This window comes from Hoplias malabaricus, chromosome Y, assembly GCF_029633855.1.
Source record: "Hoplias malabaricus isolate fHopMal1 chromosome Y, fHopMal1.hap1, whole genome shotgun sequence".
In the NCBI taxonomy this organism is placed as follows: Eukaryota; Metazoa; Chordata; class Actinopteri; order Characiformes; family Erythrinidae; genus Hoplias; species Hoplias malabaricus.
In genome coordinates this window covers 59,618,650-59,638,508 of record NC_089820.1, presented here as the reverse complement: position 1 = coordinate 59,638,508, position 19,859 = coordinate 59,618,650, and the positions used below count along the sequence as shown (strand labels likewise).

The 19,859-nt window shown below is 42.4% G+C and overlaps 3 protein-coding genes across 9 annotated transcripts in view; 1 reads left to right on the top strand and 2 right to left on the bottom strand.

The window, feature by feature from the left end:
- The window catches only part of LOC136677704 (thymidine kinase 2, mitochondrial-like), an 8,913-nt gene extending 7,177 nt beyond the window's left edge, over positions 1 to 1,736 (top strand). Inside the window, exons 9-10 of one of the 2 annotated variants that reach the window (XM_066655303.1) lie at positions 188 to 268; positions 679 to 1,736. In XM_066655303.1, coding sequence (XP_066511400.1) covers positions 188 to 268; positions 679 to 801 — 204 coding nt within the window. In that variant the 3' untranslated portion in view covers positions 802 to 1,736. The remainder of the gene's footprint in view (positions 1 to 187; positions 269 to 678) is intronic. The other variant, XM_066655304.1, reaches the window with a different exon arrangement.
- Positions 1,737 to 1,821: 85 nt separating this feature from the next.
- Positions 1,822 to 12,732, bottom strand: LOC136677703 (spermatogenesis-associated protein 2-like protein). Of its 2 annotated transcripts, XR_010796410.1 has the most exons (4): positions 12,021 to 12,732; positions 6,223 to 6,942; positions 4,128 to 4,694; positions 1,822 to 1,931 (listed from the first exon to the last, which is right to left on the bottom strand). XR_010796410.1 is itself a non-coding variant. In XM_066655302.1 (3 exons), the coding sequence occupies exons 1-3, from the start codon at positions 12,402 to 12,404 to the stop codon at positions 4,239 to 4,241; spliced, it is 1,560 nt and encodes a 519-aa protein (XP_066511399.1). In that variant the 5' UTR covers positions 12,405 to 12,732; the 3' UTR covers positions 1,868 to 4,238. The 2 variants fall into 2 exon arrangements, 1 of the variants encoding a protein (XP_066511399.1); XM_066655302.1 differs by having other exon boundaries at positions 1,868 to 4,694.
- Positions 12,733 to 15,327: 2,595 nt separating this feature from the next.
- The window catches only part of LOC136679007 (protein BEAN1-like), a 23,703-nt gene continuing 19,171 nt past the window's right edge, over positions 15,328 to 19,859 (bottom strand). For all 5 annotated transcript variants that reach the window (XM_066657254.1, XM_066657251.1, XM_066657252.1 and 2 more), the window contains 2 exons: positions 19,622 to 19,760; positions 15,328 to 17,515 (listed from right to left, as the gene is read on the bottom strand). In XM_066657254.1, coding sequence (XP_066513351.1) covers positions 17,224 to 17,515; positions 19,622 to 19,760 — 431 coding nt within the window. In that variant the 3' untranslated portion in view covers positions 15,328 to 17,223. The remainder of the gene's footprint in view (positions 17,516 to 19,621; positions 19,761 to 19,859) is intronic.

Here is a 19,859-nt window from a genome sequence, read left to right as displayed (position 1 = left end):
CTGTTCACGGCCTCCGCGCTCCACTACAGTCATTAACACCACGGCTGTGGGTCGAACGGACGTTAAATAGCACACGACGGTTTTCAAAGCAGATGAAGTAAAGAGGAGGAGGAGGAGGAGGAGGAGCTTAACTGAGGGTCACTTTAAAGAAGCCTTTCAGTTCTGCCTGGTTTTCCCTGTTCCTCAGGATTATCTGGCGTCGATCCACAATCTGTACGAGGACTGGCTGATCCACAAAACCCGGTTCACGCTTCCTGCTCCGGTTCTCGTGAGTCACACCACCCTCTGATCAGAGATCAGCTCTAACCTTTCACTACTTTAATCTGCACTGAAACTGTTTATTTTACTGAAGATTAACAGATTAATTACACTTTATAAAGCACTGATTATAACAATAAACATTTAATAAACATTTAATAAACATTTCATTTAACGCCACGCCTCAGTTTTTTAAACAAATCATTATTTTACTGAATAACTTTATCATTAAAGAACGTCGCAGTGAGAATTGGTAAAATAACGATGTGTTTGATGAAGATTAGTGAGTCACTGCATTCATTCGAAATAAACATGACTTTGTTTTAATTTGAAGAAAAGGAGGTTGGAATGACTTTAAATTCAGGGCAATGACAGAAAACCCACCGACTCTGTGTTTGTTTGTTTGTTGTTTATTTTCAGGTGATTCCAGCTGACGCTGATCTTCAGAAGATGCTTCGTCTGTACGAAGAAAACCGAGAGAGGATCCTAACGGCAGGGAAACGTCAGCTCAGACCTGAGGAGGAGGAGGAGGAGGAGGGCTAGACGTCATAGAAACGCTGTTAGAAAACCTTACCCTTCTCTTTCACTGCAACTGATTTACTGCTAAATGCTCTGAAACACTCCATTCATCCATTAATCTTCTGTAAACACTGACTTTCAGCTCGTCACGACTCTGAACTGACGTCTGAGGAAACACTGTGGGGTTTAAACTTTAAAAATCAGCTAAAAAACATTTAAAGTGTTGTTCTTTTTAATTCTGGAAGAACACAGTGGTTTATTAAGAAAAGCACATCATTAACGACCAGTAACAAGTGAAGAATGTAGAGCTTTGACCTGATTCTGTCCTCGTTGATGATTTCAGGGCAATAATTAATAACTGAATCAGTAACGACCTCAGACTCAAAGCCATTTTAAAATATTCAACAGAATAAAGGTAAAGGTGTAGGTTTCGCAGCGCATTCAAACTCCACCCACAAATGTTCTCGCGTAGTAACTGTTGCTAGGTTGGACAAGCTGACAGAGCACTTTTCAAAAACAGTCATTTATTTACCTTCGTTTGTTATAAATGTTTCTGCTGAAGTTGTTTATTTATTTGTTTCTGATTTGTTTCGAACTCGTTTTTAAACTGTTTTTTTTAAGTTGAATTTGGAATCATTCCGTGTTTAAATTATTTCTGTAAATTATTAAAGCAGTGGTTAATTTTACCACAAAACATCAGCCAATGTTTATGAAAAAAAGTGTTATATTTAAATTTATTACAAACGAGATGAAGGACCGCTCGTGGGGAATTAACCAGTTCACGCCCACAGACGCTCCGCTGTAGTTACAGTCAGGCCACTAGGTGTCAGTGTGGGAGCAGTGGGAAAATGACAGACTGCTGCTTTAAACACTGTCAGGTTTCTGTAGGAGTTTAAACACAGAGCTGAATGTATGAGTCTTTTTTACACAGTTTGAGTTTCAGATGAAAATAAATGGTGTAAAAGGAACATAATCAATGACCTTCTTTGTTTTATTTCTTTAATAAACTGACATTTTTAAATTAGAATATTTCAATAAAACAGACTCCTTCTTTAAGTTTGACGTGAATCTGAAAATGTCCAACAGTGCAAACGTTGTCTTGATTTTTCAGAAAAAGGCACGAGCATCAAACAAAACCCAAACATGAGCTTCACCTGAGAAAAGAGAAAACGACTGTAAAAACACAAATAAAACAATAACACAGGACCTCCTCGGATTCATCTGTTCATTAAACACCAGCGGAGCTCTGACTCAGTGTCTGTTCGTCTTCATTTGTTTAATTCATTCATTCAGACAGATGGGAGTTTCCTGTTTAAACCGAGGACAGAGAAATGAAAAATATTCCAGCTTCGTTCCAGTGACTTTGCTGTGAATAAACGTACATTTACTGTAAAACAACGTGGGAGTCAAGTCCAGGTCCACGTCCTGTCTCACAGTGCTCCCGCTTCCTGAAACACAGCCTACGTTTACGAGAAGAACGGGTCGCATCACCGTGAGTGACAGCTGCGAGAACATCGGGTCCTTCCTTCTGTTCATTCTCTGTTTTCACAAATAACAGATGAATACAAACTGAACACTGAAGTTTCTAACCACCGTCGGTTCATAAACTGTTTTTAATTAACACACGGCAGCCAATCAGAACAGTGCTCATTTACATAGCAGAGTCTTAAAGGCACAGTAAACCGGCTGCAGTCCTAAGAGGAGGAGGAGGAGGGAAGGTGATCACAGAGGGGGGCTTTGACAGTCATCAGTCGTTAAAAATAAAGTTAAAAAGATTATAAAAGTATAAAAGAAGAGTGTAATACTGGCCCTTTAAAGCGCCACTGACAAAAAACGAATGTGAAAGAGTTAAAAGAGAAAAGTAAAGATGAACCGAGATGTGTCTGGAGCTTCCACTAAACACTGTTCAAAAACACTGATCAAACCCATTACTGAACTGTAGGGGTGTGGCCTGATATTCTAATGAGCTTATGCAAATCAAGACAACAATCATTCATTCATTGTCAGTCACCCTTCTCCAGTTCTGGGCGACAGTGGGTCCGGAGTCTACCCGGAATTACTGGGCACAAAGTGGGAACACACACTGGTCCTTGAGTCCTTGAGAGGGCGACACACACACACACACATGTTCACTTACTCACCCACACACACTCACTCACACGTTCACACACACACACACACACATGTTCACTCACATGTTCACACACACACTCACACGTTCACACACACTCACACGTTCACACACACTCACATGTTCACACACACACTCGTTCACACACACACTCACACGTTCACACACACTCACACACACACTCACACGTTCACACACACACACATTCACTCACTCATGTTCACTCACACACTCACACGTTCACACACACACATTCACTCACTCACATGTTCACTCACACGTTCACACACACACTCACTCACTCACTCACATGTTCACACACACATACGTTCACTCACACACATGTTCACACACACACTCACACGTTCACACACACTCACACACACATGTTCACACACACACATTCACTCACATGTTCACTCACACGTTCACACACACACTCACACGTTCACACACACACATTCACTCACTCACATGTTCACACACACACACTCACTCACATGTTCACTCACACACACTCACTCACATGTTCACTCACACACATGTTCACACACACACTCACACGTTCACATGTTCACACACACGTTCACTCACACATACGTTCACTCACACACATGTTCACACACACACTCACACGTTCACACACACACACTCACTCACATGTTCACTCACACATACGTTCACTCACACACATGTTCACACACACACTCACACGTTCACACACACACATTCACTCACTCACATGTTCACACACACGTTCACTCACACATACGTTCACTCACACACACGTTCACTCACACACATGTTCACACACACACACGTTCACACACACACTCACACGTTCACACACACACTCACACGTTCACACACACACACACACTCATGTTCACACACACATTCACTCACAAACAAGAACCCCTCTGTAGGTCTGATTTCTTCAAAATACACACCGCGTAAAACAAAGGAACCACATTAAATCACTGAACTTTGAATCCTCGGGTGTTTAAGGTGGAAGAACATCCCTTCTGCATAATTTAAGGTGGAATGTAAATGTAAATGGCAGAGTGTAAGTGGCAGAACATAACCGCCGCACCATTTCAGATGGAATGAAAAACTAGAATAAGAGGCTCAGGCACTAGACTGAAAAAGCCACAGTATTTAAGGTGGAACTGAGAGTTCTGTTAAAAGAGGCTTGAGGTGAATTTGTTATGAATCTTACGCCGTTAATTTCAGTTTTATTTTGGTGTCGGTGCATCTGTAGAACCATTGCTTCTTGTTCTTGTTCCGTGGGTCGTGGACTGTGAGCAGGTGCTGTTCCGGGAGTGGAACCTCAGAGCATGACGTACGTCTGCAGCAGCTCGTCCTCGGGCTGCTGGGTCGGGCTCCTGTTTTGCTGCAGGGTGCAGTTCTGCTCGCGGCTCGTGGGGGACACCGTCACCGCTTTATACTCGCCCCCACAGTTGGGGATGTAGAAGGAGTGCGGAGGCTCCTTGATCGTGTCGCTCTGGTGGAAGTGTGCGGTAGAACCGGAACAGGCTCGCGGAGACACGGGGCAGGTGTCCTCGCCCGTGAGGAAGTCCTGGCACTGAGACGTCTCCTCGACCGGGAACTTCAGAGACTCTTCCGCGCTGCAATCCTTCGTTTGGAGTTTCCGCATCTTCTCCGTGAGCTCCGTCACCAACCCGTCATCTGACAACGGCTCAGAACCGAACACCGGGCTCTTCAGCATGTTCCCAACCCGCAGAACCAGGGGCTGCCTTTCTCCTGAAGTCTGAGGCTCTGGAGACTGCACACAAACAGAGAGAGAAACCAGACTCTTAACCCTTCATTTTTAAATACCTCTCTCAGGGTGAATCCCATTCCTCGTCCTGATCCCCGCCCCTGGGTTTGTGCCCTTGCCCCTTGGAGGGGTGTAGAGCCTGATGTTTCATCAGAACACAGCAAAGCAACAACGGTTCTCTGTGGCCCCTGTCGGACCGAGGGGTGTCGAGCGCTGTCTAAGAATTTCCTCATGTTCTGACTCTGGACCTTTCAGAACTGGGCCTGACCCGTGTTAGAACCCTGGGCTTCATCTTCAACACTCACCTTCAGTAGCGGCTCCAAACTACGGAACAACCTTCTGATTTTTATAAAGGAATCAGCCACAGAAGATATTTTTAAATATAAATTTAAAAACGTACTTATTCTCGCTGACCTTTGAGTCATGACTTTTATGTCGTTAGCTGTCGGTTTTGTTCGTGGTCTTCTCTGATTTTGTCAGGATCTGATCTATTTTATTTCTTGTGTTTTTAAGTGTTTTTATATAAAACAAATAAAGAAAATCCACATTTCTAAAAAAAACAAAAACAAACCACATTTAACAAAAACAACTGAACAACTGTCTGTCCACAGATTTCTGGTATTATTCACATTTCGTTAAATTATATTTAAAAATAAGTTTATCTTTCAGTATTTTGCTGAGAGAGAAATTGAAAAAAGCTAGAATTGTATTGGCTAACAGGCTAGCATGCTAACTCACAAAAATGAAATTACTATTCTCTCAAAACTATTAAACGGTGTTTGTACTGTGATCAGTGGTGTGTACTAAACGTAGGCAGATGTTTTATTTCAGAGTCAGATTGTAAATTAGATGAGCCAAGACCTGTTTAATCCCCTACCATTAGCTTTAGCATTAGCTTTAGCCGTGTTTACAGTGTGAGGAACAGTCACAGGTTTAGTTTAGTTTTTAAGTGTTTTTCTCCATTTCTTTGTATGTTTGTTTTAAAGTGTGTGGTGTTATAATTTTATTCAGAACTTTGGTCGTCACTCGATGTCTTTTAAATGTGCTGTAGAAATAAAGCTGACTCTTCAGCGGCGCTCTGCTGTGTGTCTGCAGCGTTATCTGTTTTTCTGGACTTTAACGTTAAGTTTAGGGCATCATTCTTTCAAAAGCTTTCCACAATCATTTTCATCACCCCCTCTTCACTCCCTGTGGAATTTTGAGAACTTTTTGTTTAAAAACTTCCAGTTCCATCTTAAATTACACTGGAGCCACCGGTGCTAGAAAGCAATTGCTTCTCCATTTAAGGTGGAACTGGAAATTGGTGAATAGGGCTGAGTGGTAGTGCTACATGGGGAAATGGGACTCAGCCTCACACTGATGTACTACCCCTGTTTATTTATCCCAGTACATAGATTTATACAGATTTACACTGACTCTTCTGTGTGGTGTAAAGACTCAGGGATAAACTCACACAGAAATAATGAATAACCACTTTCAGAAATACTGTTGGTTAACAGTGGACTAAGGGCACCTTTAAAAGGCGAAGTCCTACCTGTAGCGGCTCTGGGACTTTTCTGAGAGCGGAGGGAGACTGGCTGTGTAAAGCGATGGACGGTGGCCCACTCAGGTCAGCGTTCACCGTGTGAAGTTGAGCCGACGGAGGCTCTTTGCTCTTCATCTGGTCTTTAACGTTCGGAGATGGAGCTGAGGTTTGAGAGTTTTTGAAAATGGGCTTGAGGCGGAATGCCAGATCTGGGTAATTCTCCCTCATCTCGCGGATGTCGTCACTCTCCTCCCGAGAAAGAGAGTTCTTCTTGGGTTCCCTGCTTTTCTGGAGATCCAGATTTGAGGATTTGAGGCTTTTAGGGATCGGCTGGTCTTCTGTTGGAGCTGGATTTGGCTCTGAATCATATTTAAGCTGTTTATTCTCTTCCAGAACCTCCTCCTTCAAATCAGTACCTTCCCCCTGACATTCCTCCTCCGGAACGTTCCCAGAAAAGCCTGGGATATTAGGAGAGGCAGATCTTTTGTGGATTATTTCCAAACATTCAGTCAGAGATTTTTGCTCCATTTCCTCCAGAAGGTCCTGGCACTCCAGCCGCGCGAGAAACAGCTCGAAGCCCATCCTTTGCACCGTGTCTGGATCCGGACTTTGCTCCAGGATAAACTCAGAGTCCGTCTCCAGGCTGTAGCCGATTCTCTGAAGGATTTTCCGGGTGGTTTGTGCTGGGAGCCCGGGTTTGATGTAGTACACAAAAAGGCCAGAGAATTTCTGAAATAATAAAAAAAAAACAATAACCGAAGACAAGCCATGACCAGAGATAAAAACAGGGTCAGAACCGTCCTGGGACACACCTCACAAACCAAACACATTCATTTACTCATCTGTGGGTTCTTCACTTGTTTCTCTCTCACGAGATTTCACGTGCTCTGTTCCCTAATGTTTTATTCTTTTTACTTCTATGTTTATTATTTGCAAATGAAATGTTTGTAGTTCCTATATAACAATATATTCATATTTTTTATTTATTATAAGAAGATATATGATTTATTATAGTTTCTATAATGGTTCAGTGTGTTCTACTTTGTCATTAATATGATACACAAAGAAATTCCTAAAAGCTTCTTAAAATGTAGTTAAATAAAATAAATAAACTCCACATTAAACACATTAAACATAAACTGAACAACTGTCTGTCCACAGATTTCTGGTATTATTTACATTTTGTTAAATTATATTTAAAAATAAGTTTATCTTTCAGTATTTTGCTGAGAGAGAAATTGAAAAAAGCTAGAATTGTATTGGCTAACAGGCTAGCATGCTAACTCAAAAATGAAATTACTATTCTCTCAAAACTATTAAACGGTGTTTGTACTGTGATCAGTGGTGTGTACTAAACGTAGGCAGATGTTTTATCTCAGAGTCAGATTGTAAATTAGATGAGCCAAGACCTGTTTAATCCCCTACAATTAGCTTTAGCATTAGCTTTAGCCGTGTTTACAGTGTGAGGAACAGTCACAGGTTTAGTTTCATTTCTCTAAAAGAAACCGACTTTGAACTACAGGAATGACACTTTATCTGACTACAGATATTTTTATTATTAAAATATTATTATTATTAACGTATTTAATACATGTTAATAATCTTTACTGCAGTTTGTTCAGTTCCTGGTTCCTCCTCAACTCTAACTCTCATTAAAACCTGAATTAGCTGCTGAAGTTAGTGCTTTTTGTTATTATTTGATAAATTATTTAAATATTGAGCATTATAACTTGTTTGAATGTGTCCAAAAAAACAAAACTAAACACATTTGTCAAAATCCCACCACTGAATAAACTTTTGAATTGCATCAGATTTGGGCCCAAAACAAATATTAATAAATAATTCATAAACAGTGCACTGATCAGTGCTGTTATTGTTATTGAAGTATTAAAACTATTAAAACGACTGTTCTCTCAGCTCCACTGTCCACTCTCTGTGTCTCTGTAGATCTACACTAACACACTGTACTCCATCTGTTGCTCTGCATACTTTATCACCCCCTCTTCCCCCTGTTCCTCAGCGCTGCAGTGACACTGACGTGGTGGTGGTGTGTTAGTGTGTGTTGTGCTGGTGTAGATCAGACACAGCAGTGCTGCTGGAGTTTTTAAACCCCTCAGTGTCTGGACCGAGAACAGTCCACCGACCAAAAACATCCAGCCGACAGCGTCCTGTGTCACTGATGAAGGACTAGAGGATGATAAAGTTACTGTAGTATGTCCCTGGGGAATGTTCCCCCTTTGATTCTGTGGGGGTTCCCTTAAGTGCATCTCTTCAATACTTTAAATTAGGGAACGTAACTCTACCATATTCTACTTTAACAGCTCCAGGACTGGATCTGAATATTCTGGGAACACAACTCCAACAACAGTGTACACGTCTTTTACTAACAGAAACATTTAGAGTAGAATTATTAAATATTACTCATTCATTTGCTGAGACCCACCCCCCACTCTTTTATTGTGTTTTTTTATTCTCCACAGTTGTATAATGAAAGACACTACACTGTCTGTACCTTTAAAGACACACTACACTGTCTGTACCTTTAAAGACACACTACACTGTCTGTACCTTTAAAGACACACTACACTGTCTGTACCTTTAAAGACACACTACACTGTCTGTAGCTTTAAAGATACACTACACTGTCTGTACCTTTAAAGACACACTACACTGTCTGTACCTTTAAAGACACACTACACTGTCTGTAGCTTTAAAGACACACTACACTGTCTGTACCTTTAAAGACACACTACACTGTCTGTACCTTTAAAGATACACTACACTGTCTGTACCTTTAAAGACACACTACACTGTCTGTAGCTTTAAAGACACACTACACTGTCTGTACCTTTAAAGACACACTACACTGTCTGTAGCTTTAAAGATACACTACACTGTCTGTACCTTTAAAGACACACTACACTGTCTGTACCTTTAAAGACACACTACACTGTCTGTAGCTTTAAAGATACACTACACTGTCTGTACCTTTAAAGATACACTACACTGTCTGTACCTTTAAAGATACACTACACTGTCTGTAGCTTTAAAGATACACTACACTGTCTGTAGCTTTAAAGATACACTACACTGTCTGTAGCTTTAAAGATACACTACACTGTCTGTAGCTTTAAAGATACACTACACTGTCTGTAGCTTTAAAGATACACTACACTGTCTGTAGCTTTAAAGATACACTACACTGTCTGTAGCTTTAAAGATACACTACACTGTCTGTAGCTTTAAAGATACACTACACTGTCTGTAGCTTTAAAGATACACTACACTGTCTGTAGCTTTAAAGATACACTACACTGTCTGTAGCTTTAAAGATACACTACACTGTCTGTACCTTTAAAGATACACTACACTGTCTGTACCTTTAAAGATACACTACACTGTCTGTACCTTTAAAGATACACTACACTGTCTGTACCTTTAATGATACACTACACTGTCTGTACCTTTAAAGATACACTACACTGTCTGTACCTTTAAAGATACACTACACTGTCTGTACCTTTGAAGATACACTACACTGTCTGTACCTTTGAAGATACACTACACTGTCTGTACCTTTGAAGATACACTACACTGTCTGTACCTTTGAAGATACACTACACTGTCTGTACCTTTGAAGATACACTACACTGTCTGTACCTTTAAAGATACACTACACTGTCTGTACCTTTAAAGATACACTACACTGTCTGTACCTTTGAAGATACACTACACTGTTTGTACCTTTGAAGATACACTACACTGTTTGTACCTTTAAAGATACACTACACTGTCTGTACCTTTAAAGATACACTACACTGTCTGTACCTTTGAAGATACACTACACTGTCTGTACCTTTGAAGATACACTACACTGTTTGTATCTTTGAAGATACACTACACTGTCTGTACCTTTAAAGATACACTACACTGTCTGTACCTTTAAAGATACACTACACTGTCTGTACCTTTAAAGATACACTACACTGTCTGTACCTTTGAAGATACACTACACTGTTTGTACCTTTGAAGATACACTACACTGTCTGTACCTTTAAAGACACACTACACTGTCTGTACCTTTAAAGATACACTACACTGTTTGTACCTTTGAAGATACACTACACTGTTTGTACCTTTGAAGATACACTACACTGTCTGTACCTTTAAAGACACACTACACTGTTTGTACCTTTGAAGATACACTACACTGTTTGTACCTTTAAAGATACACTACACTGTCTGTACCTTTAAAGATACACTACACTGTTTGTACCTTTGAAGATACACTACACTGTTTGTACCTTTGAAGATACACTACACTGTCTGTACCTTTAAAGACACACTACACTGTTTGTACCTTTGAAGATACACTACACTGTTTGTACCTTTAAAGATACACTACACTGTCTGTACCTTTAAAGATACACTACACTGTTTGTACCTTTGAAGATACACTACACTGTTTGTACCTTTAAAGATACACTACACTGTTTGTACCTTTAAAGATACACTACACTGTCTGTACCTTTAAAGATACACTACACTGTCTGTACCTTTAATGATACACTACACTGTCTGTACCTTTAAAGATACACTACACTGTCTGTACCTTTAATGATACACTACACTGTCTGTACCTTTGAAGATACACTACACTGTCTGTACCTTTGAAGATACACTACACTGTCTGTACCTTTAAAGACACACTACACTGTTTGTACCTTTGAAGATACACTACACTGTTTGTACCTTTAAAGATACACTACACTGTCTGTACCTTTAAAGATACACTACACTGTCTGTACCTTTAATGATACACTACACTGTCTGTACCTTTGAAGATACACTACACTGTCTGTACCTTTAAAGATACACTACACTGTTTGTACCTTTAAAGATACACTACACTGTTTGTACCTTTAAAGATACACTACACTGTCTGTACCTTTAAAGATACACTACACTGTCTGTACCTTTAAAGATACACTACACTGTCTGTACCTTTAATGATACACTACACTGTCTGTACCTTTGAAGATACACTACACTGTCTGTACCTTTGAAGATACACTACACTGTCTGTACCTTTAAAGACACACTACACTGTTTGTACCTTTGAAGATACACTACACTGTTTGTACCTTTAAAGATACACTACACTGTCTGTACCTTTAAAGATACACTACACTGTCTGTACCTTTAATGATACACTACACTGTCTGTACCTTTGAAGATACACTACACTGTCTGTACCTTTAAAGACACACTACACTGTTTGTACCTTTAAAGATACACTACACTGTTTGTACCTTTAAAGATACACTACACTGTCTGTACCTTTAAAGATACACTACACTGTCTGTACCTTTAAAGACACACTACACTGTTTGTACCTTTGAAGATACACTACACTGTTTGTGCCTTTAAAGATACACTACACTGTCTGTACCTTTAAAGATACACTACACTGTTTGTACCTTTGAAGATACACTACACTGTTTGTACCTTTAAAGATACACTACACTGTTTGTACCTTTGAAGATACACTACACTGTTTGTACCTTTAAAGATACACTACACTGTCTGTACCTTTAAAGATACACTACACTGTCTGTACCTTTAAAGATACACTACACTGCCTGTACCTTTAATGATACACTACACTGTCTGTACCTTTGAAGATACACTACACTGTTCGTAGCTTCAGTGACAGTAATGTTCCTGTACTGTTCCTTTAATCTGAGAGTGTGTCTGCTGATGTGTATTTTAATAAAATGAAGAGGGAAGCTGTAAACTGAGCTCACCTTCAGAGTCCGTATCTCCTTCCTCCAGGGGAAAAGGAAGAGGTTTATACAGATCAACTCCAGCAGCTCTGAGGCTCTGAGGAAGAGAGGGAGACCACTGAGTTCATGAGGAAGAGCAGGAGGTGGAGGAAGAGGAGAGTGAGGAGGAGACTGAGGATGAGGACAAGCTCCTGTCTGAAGGCACTGGAGCACTGTGGGGTAAAAGGGCAGCAGAGTGAAGCTGTTTTCTGCCCCTTCTCTCTGTAAAAGCCCCCGAGCTTCTGCCTCCAGCCTCCTGTCCACTGCACACATGCCCCCGGTCCACTCCGAGGTGTAGAAGTTTAAATAAGAGCTGAGGACCTCTGAGAAAGAAGCTGGAGCCTGGTCCTCAGCTCTGAAGGCCATAGCAGAGGTCACAGAGGTCAAACCCGAGAGAAGAGCCTTCAGGAGCTGAATTAAAGAGCTCAAGGAAGAGCAGCTGGAGCCTCGGCCTTGAGTCTCTCCACCATCCGGAACAGAAGAGAAACTGAAACAGGAGCAGGTTCCTGATGCTCTGCTTTGAGCTGCTGAGGATCGTTCTGAGGCTGTTGCTCTGCTGAAGTTGTTGGGGCAGTTAGGGCACTTCACTTTGCCCCTAGTCCAGGTTTAAAACCAAATCCAGCTGCTGTGAACGCTCCTTATCTCACCAAACCCTCACAGAGCCGCGATGTGTTTCCTGTGTCGATTGAACAGCCCTCAGACCAAACACTGACATCTACAGGGGGAGGATCCACGGGTTTTTCTCTCCCTCGCACTGACATTTATCGGCCACCAGATGGCGCCAAAGAACGACCTTTAATAATAACGCGGGACTACGGCGTTTGGTGGATATACGAAACAACAATGGATTTAAAGGGGCCAATATTTGTGTAATTAAATATATATAGCGTAATTACCCCAACTTCTGGCCAGTTTAATTACAATATTGGAAATCTTAGCTAACTCAAATCAACATTTTTCAGGAGTCAAATGTGTGTAGATTAATGTCCAAGACTTGCTTGACTTTGAAAGAAAATGTTTTTAGATAAAAACGCTTTTGTTTAAGTAGGTGCTAATGCTGCTAAGATTATTAGCGCCACCCCCTGCTTGTGACAGTCAAACGAGACCGTTACTACCACATTCAGTGGTTCTGAGAGGTTCACAATGAGATTACGTTTGTCCTGTGTTGGTATCCGTACTCTACATGTAAGGGTTAAAATGGCGGTAGATTTTCCCCTCAGAGAAAAGGAAGCTAACCGCTAAGCTAACTTTTACACTGAGGGAAATATCTGTCACGAAATGGAAATGTGTTGTGTTCTACATGCAGTTTTACACACAAAGAATTACAACACTGTTAGAAACACTTAAACATTGTTTAGATGTGTGATTTCTTGCAAGACTGATGTTTAAATGCCCTACTGAGGATGGAACTTATGTTTTATTGTTTTACCCACTGCGACTGGTGAAGAGAGAGAGCGGAATTGCACCATATACAGCAGTGGCCGGAATTAGGGGACGGCCCGAAATAGGAGGAATACTGATATATATTCACAAATATATCACAGTATAAAAAAAACACACGTTTATATTTATGAAAATAAACGGCCTCAAAATAAAATACTTCAGAAGATTTATTTAACTTCTCCTGCACTAGCTGCTAACCGACACCAGATGGCGCAGTGAGTGTGAACATTAATAAAGAGCAGAACTACGCCATCTGCTGGTGGACACGGAATATAAGAGACAATATTTGCGCTTTAAAAATTTTGATGAATGTATACATTATATAAACACACACACCATATATATATATATATATATATATATTCAAACATAGACTGTAAATTCAGTGAATATTGCTCTGAAACGAGTGGATCAGACACAGCAGTGCTGCTGGAGTTTTTAAACCCTGTGTCCACTCTCTGTCCACTCTGTGAGACACTCCTCCCTCGTTGGTCCACCTTGTAGATGTAGAGTCAGAGACAGTAGCTCATCTGTCGCTGCACAGTGTGTGTCGCTCGTCCTCTAGTCCTTCATCAGTGACACAGGACGCTGTCGGCTGGATGTTTTTGGTCGGTGGACTGTTCTCAGTCCAGACACTGAGGGGTTTAAAAACTCCAGCAGCACTGCTGTGTCTGATCCACTCTACACCAGCACAACACACACTAACACACCACCACCACGTCAGTGTCACTGAAGCACTGCTGTAATGTTATTGTGCTATAGAGGGGCTACAGTGTTTGTGTTTGTGAATAAACAGCATAAATCTAGCTTTTCTTGTATATTTTTTAATGCAGTGAGTTTATTTCTCTCTGGTGGAGGTACAGCATTGAGCAGTGAGTAACAGCTCGGTTTAAAGAGCCCATGCCCCAGAAAAACTACATCCTGTCACTCTCTGATGTCATTAAAGTGCCGTACGTAATTATTGTTATGATTCCTCAGCACACTAGTGACTACTACGTCCATATTTGGAAACCAAGCTGCAGTGAGCAGCCTTTTGAATCCACCGTTATGTGATGTCACAAAATTCTTTCCATGGATTTGCCTACTACTCCTACATAGACTTTAGCCACGGCCATTTACGCCTAACTTATAAAGAGGGCTTCATCAGTACACTGCTTTAGGACTGAGGCTCAATACATTACCATACAGGGCAGCCAATCACAGCAGAGCTCATTTACATACACACAGGCCATAGACAAAAGTCTTAAAGACACATTTACACAAACTTCGAAAGATCAGTGGGAGGAAAATAACGTAAAAAAGTTTAATCTTTTATCATTTTCTGTTTTAATTGTGTTTAAAAATAGTTTAACCACTGGCCACTTTATCAGAAACACCCCCCCCTCTACTGACACTCACTGGCCACTTTATTAGAAACACCCCCCCCTCTACTGACACTCACTGGCCACTTTATCAGAAACACCCCCCCCTCTACTGACACTCACTGGCCACTTTATTAGAAACACCCCCCCCTCTACTGACACTCACTGGCCACTTTATCAGAAACACCCCCTCTACTGACACTCACTGGCCACTTTATCAGAAACACCCCCCCTCTACTGACTCTCACTGGCCACTTTATCAGAAACACCCCCACTCTACTGACACTCACTGGCCACTTTATCAGAAACACCCCCCTCTACTGACACTCACTGGCCACTTTATCAGAAACACCCCCCCTCTACTGACACTCACTGGCCACTTTATCAGAAACACCCCCCTCTACTGACACTCACTGGCCACTTTATCAGAAACACCCCCCCTCTACTGACTCTCACTGGCCACTTTATCAGAAACACCCCCCTCTACTGACACTCACTGGCCACTTTATCAGAAACACCCCCTCTACTGACACTCACTGGCCACTTTATCAGAAACACCCCCTCTACTGACACTCACTGGCCACTTTATCAGAAACACCCCCTCTACTGACACTCACTGGACACTTTCAGAGAAGCCAGTAGGGGGCGCTGTGTTTGCTGCTGAGTCTCTAACAGTTGAAGCAGTGTCATCATCATCATCGTGTCGTACCAGTGTTTTATTTATTATTAATTTTACAACTTTATTTATGAATTTATGAGTAAAAAAAACAACAGGAAAGAAGAAAATGTCCATCAAACGGCAGCAAGCGAAAGAGAAAGTGGGCGTTCGGAAGCGTGCAGAAAAGCTGTGGAATAAAATAAACATCAAATCCGTCAGGAAAATTAACCCCTGTTTAACCAAACACCCATTAAACCTGGTGATCACCGCCTCACAGACTTTCTGTGAAGATGGGGTTGAAGTTTCTGTTTATGGAAGTCATCTGTTGTCTTTATTGATTTATTGGGATCCGAACATCAACAAAGATTCACAAAAAAACATCAAAATAATCACAGTTTGCTGAACTACAACAAAGAAAACGGGAAAAAGGCAAAGGATTTACGGGCTTTAAATAACACTGGTGCCGATTGTTCAAAGAAACACCACAAACCTTTCTCCATCAACAAAATAAACAGGTGCCTGATGAGAAAGAGAAAAACACACAGAGCGGAGAGGGAAGGGTTAAAGATCAGATCACAACCGAATACGACAATCACGACGGTGTCATTGTGATCGGTTCTGAGCGGGATGGATCCGTTTGGTGAGAAACACAAACTCAGTTCTCGTGTTTTTAGACCGTGAGACAACGTGAGACTTTGGGGAGCCACTGTCTGAAGAGTTCAGAGACTAAAGGCCTTTTCGAGCTCAGGTTTGAAAACAGTCGCGTCCTTCACACCGAGTCTGAACGTGACGCACTGAGACGCCGAATTAGAACCTGTTCCATTTTCCGCGTTTTATAGATGCGTTAAAATCAGGCGACCAATCAGAGCTCCGTCGTCATGGATACAGACCAAACAAACGAGCAGGAAGATGGCGGAGGAACAGCTCGTCTCGTTCGAGGCAGAACACAGAGCTTAAAGAACCACACACTGACTGTAAAACTGCGGCTAAAGAACTGTTCTGCTCCCCGTGAGTCTCAGAGACGCTGCGGAACCCTGTCTCCAGTTTTGTCTCAGCCTCCTTCTGATGTTTTAAAGAGTTTAAAGTCGACAGAAAGGAACTGAGAAAGAGGACGTTGTGACTGTGTGGAGTTTGTTTGAATCCAACGCTCGAAACAAACCTGAGGTGCCTTTAAACTCCCACAAAGATTAAAAAGCCACAAAGATCCGTCAGTGAGCCGTGATTTTCTGAGCCCTGTCCTTTACTTTAAACATAAAACAGCTTCTAAATGCAATATATTTGCTTTGGTGCTACATTTATCAAAGAGTGCTACATCGTCACTGACCGAGGGAGGTCTGCGTGAAGCAGAGAGCGGCGTCAAAAAGCTCCAAAACTTACAGAAAACACTACTGTTTACTTCTACTGCAGCTCAGACGCTCTCGGTCTGTTTTATGTTACTGAGACTCAAGCTCATTGGTGGGAGATACAGGAAATCACAAGCCGTCTTACCTCTCCTCCCTCAGAACACGAACGTGTTTCACCAGCCGCCATTAACTTCGTATTTATCCCATGTTTAGATTAGATTTATTTTTAAAAGTAAATTGTTCAGCGCTTTGTTCAGTGAAGAGTGACCTACCGCTATTAATCACACACAACACTCAGGGTACTTCAGGTTACCATTGATTATAAAGTGTAAATAAAACAGTATTAAGGTAAATACTAATGGATACGAGGAGAACACCCCCTAGTGGTCGCCCCTGACCACGGTCTCGTACGGCGGCGCCTCCTCCCGGGGAGAGACGGGAGTGACCGGCCGGCCGCTAGAGTCCCACTCCGTGACTGCGTAAGGGGGAGCGTCTGAGGACCCCTGGTGGAGAGAGAGAGAGAGGAACTGTGGGGGAGGCGAGTGGCGGCAGGGGTCGACGAGGGAGTACGGAGGAGGGGGCGGAGATTCTGAATTGTCGTATATCGGAGGGGGCGGGGCTTCTGAGGTGTCGTATATCGGAGAGGAGTTCGGTTCCATACACTCGTCATATCTGAAAAAAGAGGAGACATTATGATCATTACATTTTCACAAAGTTGCAGTGAACCTTTTTTACTTTTGCATCCAGCCCCCCCCCCCGAGGAACTCCCAGAAACCCACACTCCCCGGACGAGGAATCACTGTAAACTTCCCATTTCCACCTTAAATGTAATTTTGGAGGGAGATCTTTGGTTCTTATTCACAGTTATTATACTCCAACGTTTAGTTCCACCTTAAATGGGTCTGTTCTTGACACGAATGGTGCGTTTCCACTGCATGGGATCGGCTCGACTCGGTTCGGCTCACTTTTAAAAACCACAACAGTGCGGAAGTAGAGTCAGGCGCTGTTCACTCGGTGTGTGGCGTGTTGTTGTTGTTGTTTGGACTGAACACGGCTCCGCCCCCAGTTCCTCACAGAACAGTTTTCCTTGTTCCACGTTCATCTTTCTCTGGAGATTTTCCTCAGCCACCGACTCAAGGAGCGTCTGCCCCTCTTCAGAAACCCCTCGGGGGAACGTTACGAGCTGCTGCTGAGAGTCGGATAAAAACTAATGTGAACGCTGCTGTAACTTCAGAGATTTTACAAGCGCTGAGTTTGTGCTGGAGCTCTGTGTTTCCTGGTGATTGACAGGTCTCTGGCCAATCAGAGCTCCTCAGGGTTTACACCTCACATTCAGGTGGAACCGCAAGAGAACAGCGACTAAACAAGAACCCGGTTCCAGGAGCAGGACCAGATGTGGACATTGGGAAAGAGGAAGAGTCGGTTCCATGCAGCAGAAATGCACCCTAATAATGGTGTTATTCACCAGCTTCTTATTGGTATTTTCCATTCCACCTTAAAAAGGGAAACTATGTGAGACTGAAAATACCTGAGAAACTCACATTCCTCTTTTTCTTCATTTAAAACACCACAGAGTTGTACAGTGAGTTTATTACAGACTGCTCCTTTAAGCGAGGGAACAGACCTCGCACCACCATCGACTCCAGGGGAGTGACGAGAACTGGCCTCTGCTCCGCGTCGTGGACCGAGTTCACACCCCACATCCCACCCCCGGGGAGTCGATGGTGGTCTCTCGGGTCTTAAGGGCAAGGCCACCCTACTTCTCTCCTCACCAGAGGACTCTCGGATTTCCTCAAGGTCCAGAGGCTGGGAATGATGATGGGAAAGCTTATCATTTCTCTGTCTCTCTCTCTCTCTCTCTATCCTCTTCCTTCTCTTTCTTGCTCCCTCTATCTTTATATATATCTTTATTTTCCACCTTATGTCAGTTTTCATTTCATGGAAGGAGTCGTCATCATCACATTTCACTGTTAAATGTGTGGAGTCTGTGACAAATAAGATTAGCTTTATTCATTTATACATTCATTTAAAAACAATTCCCTGATTCCTTCCAGGAAACGTCCTGATGATGATGATGTCTGTGGAAGGGGGAGGAGCTTCCTGAGCAGCTGTTCTGTGGGGTTCAGAGGGAGTTCTGTTCTGTGGGGTTCTGTGGGGCTCGGGCGCTGATGGGAGGAGGAGGAGGTGGTGGTGGAGAGTTAAAGAGACTGTGAGGAGAGAGCGTATCTTATGAATAATTATTATAACGGAGAGAATTTATTATTTAAACCTGAGACATTACTCCTGAGACAGAACCAGCCTCTGGACAGGCTCCGTTTCCCCAGAACCACACAGAACCACCACACAATTTAATAAAGGGAAATATTTCCATGTTCAAAACTGTGGAAGAGCACTAAGGTTCTATCTACATTTCTCCTTTCATTCTCCCTTTCCATCCCTCTCTCTCTCTCTTCTCTCTCCCTCTCTCAATGCCTCTTTCTTTCTTTCTTTCTCTCTCTCTCCGCCTCTGTCTCCCTCTCACTACCCCTTATCTCTCTCTCTCTCTCTGACTTTCCCTTTCCCTCTCTCTCTCTCTCTCTCCACCTGTCGATCTCTCGCTCTGAAGTGTTCTAATAATAACAACCTGTGGACAACACAGTGAACCTAAAAATAGATGAGTCCAGTCCCAGTGTCCCTCAAAGGTGAGCTCTCTCTCTCTCTCCCTCTCTCTCTCTCTCTCTATCCCCAATCCTGATTCTAGTTCTGGTTCTGGTCACTGACTGTGATGATGTCACTCACTGAGGCGGCGAGTCGAGGCAGGTGTCACTGCTCTGGGAGATGGTTTCCATGTACGAGTCCCAGTCCGACGCTGCGCGAGAGTCCTCCGAACGAATCTGCCTCAGTTCTCCATTAGAACCCACAAAATAACGGTCTCCAACTAAAGCAGAACATAAAGAACACACAGGGTCTCACACAGGCTTTAAACAGAACACCGTCCCTCTGCCACAGCTCCGTCCAGAAATAAAACCGCACTGTG

Excerpts from the sequence above, each read along its gene's own strand:
- LOC136677703 (XM_066655302.1), bottom strand. The coding sequence starts at position 12,404 with ATGGCCTTCAGAGCTGAGGACCAGGCTCCAGCTTCTTTCTCAGAGGTC. Across the intron at positions 6,943-12,020 it reads AGGAGATACGGACTCTGAAG|AAATTCTCTGGCCTTTTTGT; the intron begins GTGAGCTCAGTT and ends TTATTATTTCAG. Across the intron at positions 4,695-6,222 it reads AAGTCCCAGAGCCGCTACAG|TCTCCAGAGCCTCAGACTTC; the intron begins GTAGGACTTCGC and ends GTTTGTGTGCAG.